A 17445-nucleotide genomic window follows, 5' to 3' on the forward strand; every position below is an offset into this window, starting at 1 on the left:
GGTGGGTAGCATGTGTAGGGAGAGGAGTGCAGGGTGTATAGTGGTGGGTAGTATGTGCAGGAGAGGGGTATAGAGTGTACAGCGGTGGGAAGTATGTGCAGGAGAGTAGTGCGGAGTGTAAGGCGGTGGGTATTAGGTGCAGGAGAGGAGTGTATGGCGGAGTGTCTGGCAGTAGGTAGTATGTGCAGGAGAGGAGTGCGGAGTGTATGGCGGTGGGTAGTATGTGCAAGGAGAGGAGTGAGGACTGCGGAGTGTTTGGCGGTGGGTAGTATATGCAGGGAGAACCCCAAACTGAACTGCATATTCCAGATGAGGTCTTACTAATGATATGTACAGGGGCAAAACTATATCTCTCTATCTAAAGAGTCTATACCTCTTTCAATACAAGAAAGGATTTTGCTTGCTTTGGAAACTGCAGCTTGCCATTGCATACCATTAATAAGCTTACAAACTACGAAAACCCCCCTATCCTTCTCAACTATTGATTCCCCTAGTTGTACTCCCCTTAGTATGTATGACAAGTGCATAACTTTACATTTATCAATATTAAATCTGATTTGCCACTTAGCTGCCCAATGAAACAGTGCATTGAGGTCGGCTCGTAAATTGGAGACATCCTGGAAGGACGTTAATCTGCTGCATAGTTTGTATATCATTTATAAACATATTAAAAGTAAGGGTCCTAACACTGAACCTTGGGGTACACCACTAATAACCTTAGAATATTTGGTATATATATGTTATCTCTGCAATCTTCTGTAGTGGATTTTTTGGGGGGGTTGTTCTTTTTGTGGTAGGTTAAGGTAATAGCATGAAATATACAGCTATATATATATATATATATATATATATATATATATATATATATATATATGCACACACACACACAGTATCTCACAAAAGTGAGTACACCCCTCACATTTTTGTAAATATTTTATTATATCTTTTCATGTGACAACACTGAAGAAATGACACTTGGCTACAATGTAAAGCAGTGAGTGTACAGCTTGTATAACCGTGTCAATTTGTTGTCCCCTCAAAATAACTCAACACACAGCCATTAATGTATAAACCGCTGGCAACAAAAGTGAGTACACCCCTAAGTGAATATGTCCAAATTGGGTCCAAAGTGTCAATGTTTTGTGTGGTCACCATTATTTTCCAGCACTGCCTTAATCCTCTTTGGCATTGCGCTCACCAGAGCTTCACAGGTTGCCACTGGAGTCCTCTTCAACTCCTGCATGACAACATCACGGAGCTGGTGGAAGTTAGAGACCTTGCGCTCCTCCACCTTCCATTTGAGGATGCCCCATAGATGCTCAATAGTGTTTAGGTCTGGAGACATGCTTGGCCAGTCCATCACCTTTACCCTCAGCTTCTTTAACAAGGCAGTGGTCATCTTGGAGGTGTGTTTGGGGTCGTTATGTTGGAATACTGCCCGGCAGCCCAGTCTCTGAAGGGAGGGGATCATGCTCTGCTTCAGAATGTCACAGTACATGTTGACATTTATAGTTCCCTCGATGAACTTTAGCTCCCCAGTGACAGCAGCACTCATGCAGCCCCAGACCATGACACTCCCACCACCATGCTTGACTGTAGGCAATACACACTTGTCTTTGTACTCCTCACCTGACTGCCACCACACACGCTTGACACCATCTAAACCAAATACGTTTATCTTGGTCTCATCAGACCACAGGGCAGACTGCAGGGGCACTGTAATGGAGGAGGCTGTGATTTCTAGGGGCACTGTAATATAAAGGGGACTGCATTGTAATAATTACAGTGCCTCTTTACAGTGCAGTCCCCTTTACATCACAGTGCCCCTTTACAGTGCAGTCCAGTGATCGACCGATATCGTTTTTTTTTAGTGCCGATACCAATACTTTGGTCATCGGTATCGGCTGATATTTGCGGACATTTACATTTTTTTTTTCACAGGTACTCTGGTGGAGGGATCCGGGGGTCTAAAAGACCCCAAACCCCTCCTCTGCCAAGTTTGGCTGTTTTGAATGCTCACATTTTTTAAAATTTGCTGCCAAGTACCCAGAAGTGATGTCATGACCCGATCAGAGCCGAATGCGGCTTTGATCGGTTCTTCTCTTCGGCGGCTGTGCAGGTAGGATGCCCGGGTCTCCCGGTGGGACGGAATACCCAGGCGAGCCACGAAAGGCGGCGGGAGAGGGGAAACGTCCCCTCCTGCTCCTTGTAATGACAGCCGAGCGGCTTCTCAGTCTCATCGGCTATTATTACAAGACAGCCAACCATCGGCTATGGACATCGGTACCGGGGTGATGCCTCTAGTTGCAGGCATCACTCTGGTACAGCACTTTCCCGAAATATTGGCAATATGTGTAACCTCAGGGGCCGATTCCGATATATCGGTGAAAGTGCATATTGGCGCCCGATATATCGGCATTGCCAATAATCGGTTGATTGCACTTTAAAAGAGCACTGTAATGTAAATGGGGACTGTGATGTAAAGGGGAACTGAGGACACTGTAGAACTGCTTTAAAGTGAGAACTGTGATGTAAAATGGGACTGTGGACACTGATATAAAGGGGGGGTTGTGGTGTGAAGAGGGCTGAGGCAGACTGCATGAATATTCCATCCCCCGACCCGTCCACCACTCTGTCAAAAACTAAAAAAAAAAAAGTTTTGCCTTTAGTTATACTTTAAATGCAAGTAGTTTGACTTAACAGAGTCTGAATAGGTGGAAAAACTAACCTAGTCGAATTAACAAGGCTCCTAGTCTCTTAAGTGATATTTCTTGTGTGATTTCCCAGTGTTGACCCTGGCACAGCAGATCATCATCTCCTACCCTGGTGAGTCTGCCTTCCTGCTCCAGTTTTGTCCTCAAGTCGATTGTAGATCGTAAGATGTCATATACAGTCATATACAGCATCTATCAGCATTCAGTCATTTGAGTACAAACCCTTACAGACCCTGCCTGTGCTCATCCAATGTGTGCTGCCAACTATGACAATCACCAGCATTACAAACACCTTTCTGTCCTTGCCTTAAAACAAAAAGAGCAGTCAGTGCAGCAGTGTAAACGATTACAGATTCTTGGCATGTGTCAGCTGTAATAACGGTAGTTTGCAGAACCCATTAATGTTCCTCTCTTCCAGGCAGCCCCTGTCCCTCCACATCCCTTCTCTATTAACACAACTGATTTGTACATGAAATGCTACCAGACCATTTTTCCGCACCCTTCACTGGTGTTTACAATGACCTTTTAAGTTTAAAAACCTCCAGGGTCTGTTAGTCATTTTATTCATCATGTAAGTTGACAATGAGGCATGACTCACAATGCCCCATATTACTGTGCCTGGTTAAAGTAGAACTCCACTCTGTTTTTTGTTATCTTTGCTGCTTGGGTGCCCCTGACTTCTTTTTTATCCTGCATTACAGCTCCATGTTTTACATGCTGGGGGCTTTTTGTTATCTCCTCTGGCTATTGTGAGAACGGCATTGACGCTCAGCAGCCACTTTTTGTCATGGCCAACAGCCACTGTAATCCATTGCCCCTACCCCCCATAGTGTTCAGTATTGCAAGGGATTGCGTAATGATGCAGCTGCCCCATCCAATGTCCTTCAGAATTGGCCCAAACACCATGACCGCAGCGGCCTGAACCGCACAGACCTCATGTAGTCCCTACATTGTCGCTGCTCACATCTCCATATTACATGAAGAAAACGAATGGGACAGGAGCAGTCACGAATTTCTACATTACATTCCTTGAATATGAAATTTAAGATAAAGAGCGTGGATTGCCTAGGGCAGTGATGATGAACCTTGGCACCCCAGATGTCTTGGAACTATATTTCCCATGATGCTCAACTACACTGCAAAGTGCATGAGCATAATGGGAAATGTAGTTCCAAAACACCTGGGGTGCCAAGGTTCACCATCACTGGCCTAGGGGTTCGGGAGTGGACTCAAGGAAACAATTACTTTGATGTCTGGCGTTCTGCTTTAGGAATCCTTTGTAGAAATGAGTGAGAAGATGGTACAAGAGCTTTAAAACTAACCTGTTGTTCTTTAAATAAATAAAAATATTAACTAAAAGCAAAATTTGCATTTTGATTGTTGAGGAGTATATTAAAGTGTATCTAAGGCCAAAACTTTTCTTTTCCAGCTTTTGATAGAGTGGAGAGGGAATAGAACACCTGTCAGGTTTTTATTGCTGTCTGTATCCCTATTTGGGAGATTCACGTTTTCTATTGGTCCTGGAGGCCCCTGCCACTGGGACTGAAAGGGATAAAAAAAAAAAAAGTTTGAGTCCCCAGCACAGGAACAGATGGGAAATCTTCGAAAAGGGACAACTGTCTAAGGCCTTTTGAAAACCGAGCAGACTCTGTCAAGCGGCGTAAAAGAGCATTTTGCTCTTTTCCAGACTATTCCAGACTGTATCCAAAATGAAAACTGTTTTGCATTTAGATTTACGGTAATTTAACCAAAGTTTAGCTAATGTAACAAAAAAAACAAGTAACGGCAAACAATGACACTGAAGGTCAGTTTAACCCACATAACCAACTGGGATAACTGCTACATTTGTGCTTTACACACCAATATACTCATCACCACCTAAACTAATTTGTACAAGTGAGAGGTAAGCACTATCAAATAAAACAAAACGTTCTGAGAAACATAACTAGAGACTTCTGCTGACCTTGCCTTCTAAAAAACGCTAATTGCCTGTCTGGCAGACTGATTTGATTGTATATACTGTATATTGTGACCTGAGGTAGCTCAGGAATCGCAATCAGCCAGTTTGGTAAAAGCAATTCGTTCCAGGGGCGTGCCCGGAAGTAGCCATGTGAGTGTGCTCTGCGAGGCTCTCAGCTGTGGCGCGCACCTCTCCCCGCTCGAGCTTCCAGAGACGCTGAAGCCAAGCCAGCCAGTTAAGGAGGGATAGCAGACTTCCAACCCTCGGATAAACCGCCCTCGCAAGGAGATCCCACGGAGCGGGTGGAGAAAGGAAGTAGCGGCGGGACGGGGGACAGGAAGAACGGATCGGCGGGTCTTCCCGCGAGTACGGTAGACGCGGAACGGTACCGCCACCTGCCTCGCGGCATCCACCAGCTCTGCCCTGGTAGCAAAGGAAAGCCGAAGTGCAAAGCGGTAGGCATTAGATCCGGGAAGGTCTCGTCGGCCGGAGCAGCCAGGCACTATACTATCGGCTGAGAGGAGGGAAGCGGAACCGCGGGGCCAAGATCCCCAGATACAGCCTGGTAGCCACGAATCCCCTGAAAACCCTGGTAACCCCGCCTGAAAAGCTACACAATTAAGAGGATAAGGGGAGCAATAGCCCCTTAGGTAAAGAACTGTAAAAAGGAGTAAGTTCACAGAGGACAGGAGCAATACGGCTGACAAAAGTGGATCCTCGGGAGAGATCTGGTCTCGTGAGTACTGGGGTCTGTGTAATGTGGAACTAAAGTGAAAGTAATATACTGTGTGTTCCTGTTGTCGAGGGCTATACACTTTAAAAGAGTGGGGGAATGAGCTAAAATAGGCTAAGTTCGGAAAGAGTCTGGTATCAGTTGCTAGAAATTTGTCTCTCTAGAATTACGTGAATAGTATACCGGGAGAATAAAAGGTCCTCATACGGTGGATACAGGAGAAGGGCAGGAAAGGATGACCCTCACTAAGAGGAGGAAAGGAAAGAAAAATACAGAAAAGACAAATACAAGCAAGTTGGAAGGTGAAATAGGTTGATTTTTTACCAACAGTCAGAATTCGGTTAAAGGGGCAAAAATGGCATCAGTAAGCTTAGATGCTGGTGACCAGCCCAACTCCTTGCTCACTTCCCCTACTTCAGAGAATGGTGCAAATAGCCCAGGTTCTAGACAAGGAGAGTCGTCAGCTCCAAGTACCCCTACACAGTCTTTCACACAGATCTCTGAACTTAAAAAAATGCTACAAGTATTACCAACAAAGGTAGACATTGAAAAAATGATAAACAGGCTGGAGGAAAAACAGCGTCAGGAACTACAAGGAGTTAAAAAGGACTTACAAAACATGAAAACTCACTTAGCAGAACAGGAAGCCACCACCAGCCAAATAAAAGAAAGATTAGTAGCATTAGAGGCAAAAAATGACACCCAGAGAGAAATGGAAGATAAAATACAACTGCAATTAGAAGACATAGAGAACAGGAGTCGCCGTAGTAACCTGCGATTACGGGGGATACCGGAGACCGTAAGCAGTGAAAAATTGGAGGGGATAGCGACAGGGATTTTTAAACAAGTGTTAAAAGAAAAATACCCTGAAAACTTTGAAATTGAGAGGATACACAGAGTCCCCGGCACTAGAAGAATGGAATTAATGAGACCAAGAGATGTGATTTGTAGGATACACCGCTATACGCATAAGGAATCCATACTGAGAGCAGCGTGGGAAATTGGGGATATATTAGTGGAAGGAATGCCAGTGAAAATATATTCAGATTTATCCAAAGGAACGCTACGGAGAAGAGCTATTATAAGACCCCTGCTGGATCTGGCGAAGAAGGCGGGGTGTACATATAGATGGGGGTTCCCCTTCTCTGTGACTTTCCGTAGAAATGGCCGCTATTTTAACCTTAAAACCTATCAAGATAGAGGGGCTTTTCTCCGATTCATAGAGACGGATCCGATAGAGGTGATAAACTGGTTAGGCCGAATTCCGTGGGAGAGAGGCATGGAGTACCTACAACAGCAAGAAGAGAGAGGAGTAGACCCCGAATAACCGTAAAAGCTGTGGATTTCCCCTGAGTGATCTAAGTACTGTCGCTTATCCCTCATTTTCGCCCGAAAGTTTTGAGGAATAATATACCCTTTGAACTGCGTTTTTTTTGGTCTTATTGTTTCCCCCCCCCCTTTTTTTCCTTTTTTTTTTTTTTTTTTTTTTTTTCTTGGGGCACTTAAAGGAGGGTACTGTTGTTAGACCTTCCCTTGTATTTTGGTCACATAAGATAAAAATTTCCTTTTTTTTTTTTTTTTTTTTTCCACTTCCAGGATGGTTCTTTTTTGGACCTCCCTTATAATTTGATTACACAAGACTTAAATATTAAATTCCTTTTTTTTTTTTTTTTTTTCACTTTAAGGAGGGTACTGCTGTTAGACCTTCCCCTGTATTTTGATCACATAAGATAAAATTTCCCTTTTTTTCTCCACTTAAAGGATGGTTCTTTTTTGGACCTCTCCTATATTTTGACTACACAAGACCTATTTATTAAATCCCCTTTTTTTTTTTTTTTTTTCTTGGGGCACTTAAAGGAGGGTACTGTTGTTAGACCTTCCCTTGTATTTTGGTCACATAAGATAAAAATTTCCTTTTTTTTTTTTTTTTTTTTTCCACTTCCAGGATGGTTCTTTTTTGGACCTCCCTTATAATTTGATTACACAAGACTTAAATATTAAATTCCTTTTTTTTTTTTTTTTTTTCACTTTAAGGAGGGTACTGCTGTTAGACCTTCCCCTGTATTTTGATCACATAAGATAAAATTTCCCTTTTTTTCTCCACTTAAAGGATGGTTCTTTTTTGGACCTCTCCTATATTTTGACTACACAAGACCTATTTATTAAATCCCTTTTTTTTTTTTTTCTCGACAAAGAGAAGGAGGAAGAGGGAGAGAAAAGAAAAGAGAATCCCCCTTTTTGATCCAGCACATTCGGTTTTGTTTTGATTAATATATGCTAATTAACTGCAGTACAACTGTTCTAAACAACTTGAGCAAGAGCGCTGATAGATATTGTTGTATAGCTATATATTTACCTTGTGGGGTTTTTTTTTTTTTTATTTTTTTTGAGGGGACTGGGGGAGAGGCTGAGCGGGGGCATAGGTGGGGAGGAGGGGGAGGGAAATCAGAAGCAAGTTCAAATATGGGATGGTGTCTACCGATGCTATAAAGCTGGTTTAGGCTGAGCTCCAGTTGCTCGGGGGTCCCTCCCCCTCCTCCCCCGGCTGCCGCCTTTTACCCTCTGTTCTCCCCTAATGAGGGGGAGAGGTGGGTGGGGGAAATGTGAAGAGGTTCAGGAGAATCTCCTATCCACAAGATAATTGGAGGAAGAGAGGAAAGGGAATTGCTGTCTCTCTGGAGTTGGGGCCTAGAAAGGGGGGAGGAGGAAGCATGTGGGAGCGGGGGGTGAGGGAAGATATATTTAAGTGTCCTCGCCCGCTGCCTACCATAGCCAGGAGGGGGGAGAGGGAGGAAGAGGAGAGAGCAAAGAGAAAAAATTTTTTTTTTTTTTTTGGCTTTCTCCTCTCTTCTCTTCTTCCCCCCCCCCCCCCCCCCCCTCCCACGTTGTAACTATTTTTTTTGCATCATTATGTTGAAGTTAGGGGCTGTTATACTTAGAGAGAAAGGAATCCGGCTTGGGCTTCATAAATTGAAAGGTTGAAGATAGATTGAGCGGGAGGGGGCGCGAGAGAGCCCGCAGAGAAACACTCCGGGGCATATAGACCCACGGAGAAAGTCACACAGGTGGCACCTATAAAGTGCCGTGTGAAATAGGGATAAAATATTTATCCAAGGTGACGGGAGAGAGAAGCGGCCTTTAGTGTAAGACCGGTCTCTCTTACACGTCATCTGAGGGAGAGGGAGGGGGTTTTTTTTTTTTTTTTTTTCCACGGCTGTCGATGGAGGATTTAAAAATTGTCTCATATAACGTCAAAGGGCTAAATGTACCAGAGAAAAGACATATGCTAGTAGCAGAGTTAAGACGTCTACGCACCAGTGTTGCATTTATACAGGAGACACACTTTAGGACAGATAAATTACCCTTTTTAAAAAATAAACACTTCCCATATGTATATCATTCCACGTATTCAAAATCGAAGTCACGGGGGGTGTCTATACTAATAGCAAACGAGATCCCATGGACCCCGCAAGATAGTGTTCAGGACCCTGAGGGGAGGTTTCTATTTGTTAAAGGACGAATTGGCGATATACAAGTAACAATGGCAACGGTGTATGCTCCGAATAACCGACAAGACAGGTTTATATCCAGAACTTTAGGGGAATTGGTAAGTTTTACAGAGGGCCAATTAATTATAGGTGGGGACTTTAATGTACCAATGTCACCAAAAATGGATACTTCATCAGGGTCCTCAACACTTACAGGGGGAATGAATAAAAGGATTTTAAAGGCTTTATATGATGCCCAACTGATTGAGGTCTGGCGCCTACAACATCCAGCTGAAAAGGACTACACATTTTACTCGACACCACACAGGAATTATTCCAGAATAGACTTTTTCTTTATACCTCATGGCCAGCTTCAGGCGGTGAAAGAAACTGGAATAGAAAGCATTACGTGGTCTGATCATGCACCTATAACGTTAATATATAGCCTAGGAACAAACCCTACTCAGAGGGGGAATGTGTGGAGGCTAAATGAGAGCTTGCTACAGAGAGAGGAGATATTAAAAGAAGTAGAGGAAGAGATGAAAGTCTTTTTCGAGATAAACGATCGGCCTAGCTGTAGTATAGGAACGTTATGGGAGACGCACAAGACAGTAGTTAGAGGCATTTTTATTAAACATGGAGCACGCATTAAGAGGGAAAGGAATAAACAGCTGTCACAACTTTTGGAAAAACTCAGAATTTTAGAGATAGAGCATAAACAAAGCACTGCAGATAAAACAATAGCAGAATTAAAGTTAGTCAGAAGGCAAATAACAGACCTTTTGCAGTATAAAGCGAAGGCCGCAATACAAAAAGGGCATAAGCTAAACTATGAATCCGGTAACAAATGTGGAAAAGCGCTGGCTAGATCCATTCAAAGGCAGAAATCAAGGTCATATATACCCCACATTACTACAGCTAAAGGCATTAAGAAATCACTGCCAGCACAAATATTAGAGGAATTTGAAAACTACTATTCTGCGTTATACAATTTAAAAGAAACGTCGCCTAGGCAAGAAGATATGGAAAGTTACTTAGCACAATCGCAATTACCTAAATTAAAGGAGGAAGATCGAGAGTATTTAGAGACGAGGATCACTATAGAGGAGATACAGCAAACACTAAAAACAATGAAACAAGGGAAGGCACCCGGACCTGATGGCCTGACAACATGCTATTTCCAGACTTTGATTCACATCTTAGGTCCCTATATGGAAAAATTGTATAACGCAGTAGATATAGAGGGTAACCTGCCCAGGGATACTCTTACAGCTCACATTTCACTAATATTAAAAGAAGGTAAGGACCCTACACAATGTAGCAGCTATAGGCCTATATCCTTATTTAATGTAGACCTAAAGCTGTATACTAAAATTTTAGCAAATAGACTAGCAAGCATCCTCCCAAGTATAGTTCAGCTTGACCAGGTAGGCTTCATAAGATCGAGGGAAGCAAGAGACAATACTACAAGAATATTGAACTTAATACAAGTAGTGAAGGAAAAAGAAATACCCTGTGTAGTCCTGAGCACGGACGCTGAGAAGGCATTTGATCGGGTGGGATGGCCCTTTTTGTTCTCGGTGCTCGGATACATCGGATTAGGAGAGGTCATGTTGGATAGAATAGCTAGAGTATACACAGAACCAACGGCAAGGGTGAAAGTCAACGGGCTTCTGTCAGATGCTTTCCCAATAAGGAATGGTACAAGACAGGGGTGTCCACTGTCGCCCCTGTTATTTGCTTTGACAGTAGAGCCTTTCTTGTGTAGGGTCAGACTAAATCAAAATATTAAAGGTGTAGAGTTAAAGGGGAGACAATATAAGATAGCGGCTTACGCAGATGACCTATTATTTTCTCTGTCTAGCCCCGGTATTTCGCTGCCGAACCTGATACAGGAATTCAAAAAATTTAGGACCATGTCTTATTTGAAAATTAATTATGGGAAATCAGAAGCGATGGGGGTGGGGATGCCTGTATCCCAAATTAACCTATTGAAAAGCAACTTCAGCTTTAAATGGAAGGAGGAAGCAGTAAAGTATTTAGGGACATATATACCGGCAAAAATATCACAAGCCTATGACTTAAATTTCCCACCTTTGTTGAAAATGACTAGGAAGCTATTGGAACAGTGGCAGGGAGGTCTCCATTCCTGGTTCGGTAAATGTAATCTGGTGAAGATGACGATCTTACCAAAATTCCTTTACCTGATAAGAGCATTACCGGTGAAAATTCCAAGGGCCTTTTTTAAGGCAACACATTCCCTATTTCTGAAATATATATGGTCCCGTAAAAAACCCAGAATAGCACGTAGAACTTTAACCTTACCAAAGAAGAGGGGTGGGTTGGCATTTCCTGACGTTTACATATATTATCAGGCAGCACAGGTGAGCAGAATATTAGATTGGTGGCATCAATCGGAAAACAAAGTATGGGTACAAATCGAACAGGCCCAAACGGAAGTAGACCTGAAAAGAGCTATGTGGTGCTACGAATCACTGCCTAAAGGTCTGAAACAACACCCAATAATTGGAAACACACTTCGAGTATGTACACAATCAAACACATATAATAAGTTGACAGGGAAAGAATCACCTTTGTTCCCGATTCTGGGGAACCCTCAGTTCATCCCGGGCCTAGATACTAGACAGTTTTCAACATTGAGGGAAAGGAAGCAGGAACAAGCCTCGTCTTTTCTAATACAAAACAAATGGCCCACAGTTAATCAACTGGCTGATAGAAATGGACCATTTGATATACCCTTCTGGCAAGCGGTCCAATTACATCATTATCTGGCCTCAATATCAAACCCGAGTAGCTTTGGTAGAATATTAACAAGATTTGAAAATGATTGCGTAAAATCAGGAAATATGTTGCGTACACTATCGATTAGCTATGACATGTTAATAAACCCAGAGGAACAACCGCAGCTCCCATGGGTGGAAAAGTGGGCAAGAGATCTGGAGAGGGATTTGTCGGAGGAGCAGGTCCAGAGGATAGTGAAACTTGCCTTTAAGACAGCTAGATGTACGAAGATTCAGGAGCTGAATTATAAGGTTATAACAAGATGGTACATTACACCCAAGAAAATGCATGCTTGGTTTCCGAGGGAAACAAATAATTGTTGGAGATGCAGAAAAGAAATAGGCACTGTTTATCATATCTTCTGGACCTGTTCTGATATAAGACCATTCTGGAGAGGGGTTAGGAATATTATACAGAAATTTACGGAATATAAAATAGAAGAAAACCCGGCATTTTTTTTGTTACACTTATCAGACATACCGGTAAGGAGATATGAAAGCTCTGTTATTCCCTACCTGGTTAATGCGGCTAAAGCATGCATCCCAGGTAACTGGAAAAAAATACAACCACCCTCACTAGCAGAATGGACAAATAGAGTAGAAGAAATTAGAAGAATGGAAGAGTTAATTGCTTCTGCACAAAATAGACAGGAGAAATACAAGAAAATTTGGGATCCATGGAATCATTTTATGGTTTCTGAGGAGGGAAACAATTTGTTATAAGGTAAGGGAGGAGGAATAGATTTGAGGTGAAGACGAGTTCTCCTAATCGACAGCCGTGGATCAAAGGGGTTTAGATTAAAATAAATATATTTTTTTTTTTTTTTTTTGTTTTAGGGTGGGTAGGGGAGGGAAATGGAAAAAAGTGGGAAAAAGTACAGGATTATAGGATAAATAAGATATAAAAGAAAAGGTGTAACGATAATTATTGTAATAGAGATAGCCATTATACTAAAATGATAAATGTATGTATTGTTTGAAAATCCTGAATAAATTTCATATTTGGAAAAGCAATTCGTTCATTTCAAGAAACTGTTCAACAAAGTTCAAGAAACAGTTAAACAAAAAAAGCTTTCCCCTGGTGTCCTGTAATACATGGCAGTGTGGGAAGGCGCCAAGTCCTTCTGGAAAATAAAATCAGCATCTCTATAAAGCTGGTCAGTAGAGGGAAGCATGAAGTTCTCTAGAATTTCCTGGTAATAGGCTGTGCTGACTTTGGACTTCATAAAAACACAGTGGACCAACACCAGCAGATGACATGGCTCCCCAAATCATCACTGACTGTGGAAACTTTACACTGGACCTCATGCAACTTGGATTCTTTGCCTCTCCACATTTCTTCCAGATTCTGGGACCTTGATTTTCAAATGAAATGCATAATTTTCCACAGTCTGTGATTATTTGGGGAACCATCATCTGGTGTTGGTCCACTGTATTTTATCAGCTCAGCCCTCTGCCAGGAAATTCTAGAGCACTCCATGCTTCCCTCTGCTGACCAGCTTTATGGAGATGCTGATTTCATTTTCCAGCAGGACTTGGCACCTGCCCACACTGCCAAAAGTACCAATATCTGGTTTAATGATCATGGTATCATACTTGCCAACTGTCCCTTTTTTGCCGGGACACTTCCAGCTAATAGGAGCCTGTCCCGGCTAATTTACTCTGCCGGGACATGTCCCGGCAAATCAGTGTCAACCAGCTCACAGACACACACACAGACTCCGTGGCATAAATGTCAACATGTACTGTGACATTCTGAAGCAGAGCATGATCCCCTCCCTTCAGAGACTGGGCTACCGGGCAGTATTCCAACATGATTACGACCCCAAACACACCTCCAAGATGACCACTGCCTTGCTAAAGAAGCTGAGGGTAAAGGTGATGGACTGGCTAAGCATGTCTCTAGACCTAAACCCCACTGAGCATCTGTGGGGCATCCCCAAACGGAAGGTGGAGGAGCGCAAGGTCTCTAACATCCACCAGGACTCCAGTGACAACCCATGAAGCTCTGGTGAGGTCCATGCCCAAGTGGGTTAACGCAGTGCTGGAAAATAATGGTGGCCGCACAAAATATTGACACTTTGGGCCCAATTTGGACATTTCAACTAAGGAGTGTACTCACTTTTGTTGCCAGAAGTTTAGACATTAATGGCTGTGTGTTGAGTTATTTTGAGGGGACAGCAAACTTACACTGTTATACAAGCTGTACACTCACTACTTTACATTGTAGCAAAGTGTAATTTCTTCACTGTTGTCATATGAAAAGATATGATAAAATATTTATAAAAATGTGAGGGCTGTACTCCCTTTTGTGACATACTGAACATGGAGCTTGGTGATGCTGCACTAGATCAGCTTTTTTCAACCAGTGTGCCGTGGGATCATGAGAGAGAAGGGCTGTCAGATTTGTGTGATCCCCTGCCAAATTTTACATCGGCACTGTGAGGAGGCTCCGTAAGTCTCAAAAGTGAAAGTCTAGGGAGGGGAAGTGTCCTGTGCTCTCTGCTTCCCCCTACAGTGCAGTACCCGGCTGAATGGGAAAGGTACTGTGCTGGAATGTTTTCAAGAGCTTTATAAATGTCTCTCTGTGTGTATACATGTGTCTCTGTGTGTGTACATGTGTCTTTGTGTGTACATGTGTATGAATGTGTGTATGTCTACATGTGCGTGTGTGTATGCGTATGTGTGCACGTGTCTGTGTCTTTATGCATGCATATATACGTGTGTGTGTGTGTATACATGTGTTTGTGTGCGTGTTACTTTTAATCCTGACCCCCCTGTTCCTGTACCACCATCAGAACAGTTTTTGTAGAGCTTGTTTGTGATAGCAGCAAGGACTGCTGCTCCTCTGAAAAGCAAACCATGCTCAGATAGCTTTCTTAGAGGCATTTAACAGGTGGTAAAGAGGCAATATGTTGCCTCCTCAGCACCTGTTTTAAGCCCGTGAATGAAGCATTATTATACTGCAACTGTGCAATGCACACAGTTTTGGGGAGGTTGCAGTGCAGCCCCATTCATGCTGGGTATACCTCCAGCTGCAGCCACAGCACGTGTACACCCCCAGCTGCTGCCTCTGCAGCTAAAATGGGAGAAGTTGGGGGTAGATAAAACAGCTCAACCATGTGGTTTTACTGCCCCTCCAACCTGAAATGTGAACAAGCGCTTGGTTCACATCTATGTGGCTGCATGCTGCATGTAGGGCATCCCATTCATTTCAATGAGCTTACCTACTCCCAGAAATGCAGGGAATGAAGTCCTCGACCCTTTTTTCTTAAATTTGCGCAGCACCAAAAGCACCCTATGTTTGCCAATCTGTAGGGTACCATTAAGAATTATGGGCACCCCTAAAGAGCAGAGCATTGGTGTGTCAGCAATGGGCGCGATTGTGCGCATGTTCCGAGACACACAGTAACGTGAACGAAGACTTGGATAGGGGTGCCTCAAGACTAAAAATACTTTCTTCAGTCTTGAGGCACTGAGAAACACTGCACTAGATACAACACATTATTAAAATGGTTGTACCCTAAAAAAACAAAAACAAAAAAAAAAACAAACAAACACTAAGATCCTGTTCCTTTAAGGCATGCTGTATAGCACAGTGCTTGTGCTATGTCATTTTTCCATTCCTATCTTGTAAAAAACCTGGTTGAGCCTGCCAGATCCTGTTTCCCTCTCCCGCTGCTGACCACAGTAATCAAGGCTGCTGAGCCCTGATTACTGTGGTCAGTTTACAAGCCTCCGTCATCTGCTGCTGTGCTCCGACAGTCTCTCCCCTCTCCTCCGCTCTGTCTTTATGAGAGCGGCTCTCCTACCCGCCCCTCCTGCCGCTTTTAAGGCTGCATAATGCAGCTTATATACAAGTATCCCCTCCGGAGCATGCTGCTATTTACTACAGTGGATTTTTTTTTCTTTTTAAATGAAAAGGCTAAATACCTTTTGTCACACTGCAGTGTATTCACATGATCCCCCTGTGCTGACCGGCCCCAATCTATGGAGAGAAGCGGATGGGCTAAGATTCCCCTGTGCTGGCTGTCTGACGTCACAGGGGAATCTCAGCCCCTCTTGCTTCTCATCACATGACCACACAGCAGCGGTGTGAAAGACAACCAAGCAACTAATATTGTCAAAATGTGGCCAGCAATGACATCCTCATTAACTCTCCTAGAATAGGTTTTCTTTAAACGCCATTAGAGGGGTTTCTAACTATGCAGACAATGGCATAAATGTGCTCCTGCATCTAAACATGGCCTACCTTTTCCTCTGCATGTTTCATGATTGCCTCTGCCTCTTCGCTGGCCTCCTTCTGTTGCCGATGCTGAGCCTCCATCTGTTTCTTGGTGTCCAAGTTGCATTCCGCTGTCAAAGCTACCATCTTTCTATGATGTTCCTCTTGTATCTTCTTCTCAAGGTCACTCCAGTGACCGCTCATGACAGAACTTATTTTCTTTTCCTCTAGTGGGTAGAGGTTCCCAGCCCCTGCCATTTCTTTCAGCAGAATCCTAGTCACATGTTTGCAGACCTGAATCCGACACACTTCCAAATATGCATCTGCCTGGGTCAGACTAGCTATCTCCGAGCTGCACAGAAACAGAAAAATATAGTCACTTCAGATTACAAGGTTACAAGGTATAGCAATAAAAGCATCAAGAGATCCAGTGAAAGGTAACAATACCTATTGCCATTTGATAAGTGTCTTCCGAACTGCTTGATTTTGGGGGTTTGCACTACTTGCCCTTTGCAGACCTTGCCCCTCTTTTTCTAACAATTATACTTTTTCTGTGTTCCCTTCCTGGTTCCCCTGAAGGCACTAGTGATGTAGTCCTGGTCGCACAGATGCCCTGTCGGAAGGCAACGTCACTAGTGCCTACAGGGAGATCATGTACCTAAGCATGTGCCATACAGCATCTAAAAAAAAAAAAAAAAAGCTTTTATCATGAGATCAGACATCAGGACTGTCCAACCTGCGGCCCAAGACAGCTATGAATGCAGCCCAACACAAAATCATAAACTTACTTAAAAGGTAGATTTGTTGGGGGAATTTTTTGCAAAAAAGCATTTACACTTAGTGAAACCATGTGGCCAAAAAAAGATTTGACAGCGTCTCTTTACTGGATTTTTATATGTTTTATCTTTCAAAGGGAAAAATATCCCACTCTTCACAATCATGCCTATTCAGGTCATCAGTTTTTGGCAATACCTATATTTGTGAGCAACTATTTTCAAGGATTATACCAATGAAGGGCAAAATTATAACCAATATATCTGTTATGCACCTTCAGAACTCATTCAGAACTGCTACTACATTAATCGAATCAAATATTGATGCGTTAGGTTATTAAAAACAGTGTCAAATATCGCACTATTTTTATGTTGCCCCCTTTTACTTTTATAATAATAAAAAAAAAAAAGTAAAAAAAATAAAGTTTTATTACTTAGATCTGTACATTATTTATATCAGTGATTGTTACCATGTGATTATCAGCTATTCTTACTGTTAGTTTTTTAAATTCCCCTAGAAACGTGCGTCTCTCTGTAGCGGCATCTAGGCACTCCCGGCATGCGACGTCATCCAGGAGGTGTGTAGGCACTGACAGCTCCCCCAGCACTCCTGACCATCGGAGTGGACCAGTGGTCACATCAGCTGCCAGTATACCACACTACATGCTCTCTCCTTCACCATTTTTGTGAGTTCATTTACACATTTTTTAATTAATAAAAAGTCATTTTTATTTATTGCACTATGATCTTT

At 42.9% G+C, this 17445-nt stretch overlaps 1 protein-coding gene across 1 annotated transcript in view; it reads right to left on the bottom strand.

Annotated features, from left to right (window-relative positions):
• EVC2 (EvC ciliary complex subunit 2) overlaps positions 1–17445 on the bottom strand; it is a 316078-nt gene that overhangs the window by 149559 nt on the left and 149074 nt on the right. The window contains exon 10 of the mRNA XM_082263099.1: positions 15949–16273. Within this exon, the coding sequence (XP_082119225.1) occupies positions 15949–16273 (325 nt within the window). The remainder of the gene's footprint in view (positions 1–15948; positions 16274–17445) is intronic.

Source organism: Pelophylax lessonae, assembly GCF_965119305.1.
Source record: "Pelophylax lessonae genome assembly, chromosome: 1".
Lineage (NCBI taxonomy): Eukaryota > Metazoa > Chordata > Amphibia > Anura > Ranidae > Pelophylax > Pelophylax lessonae.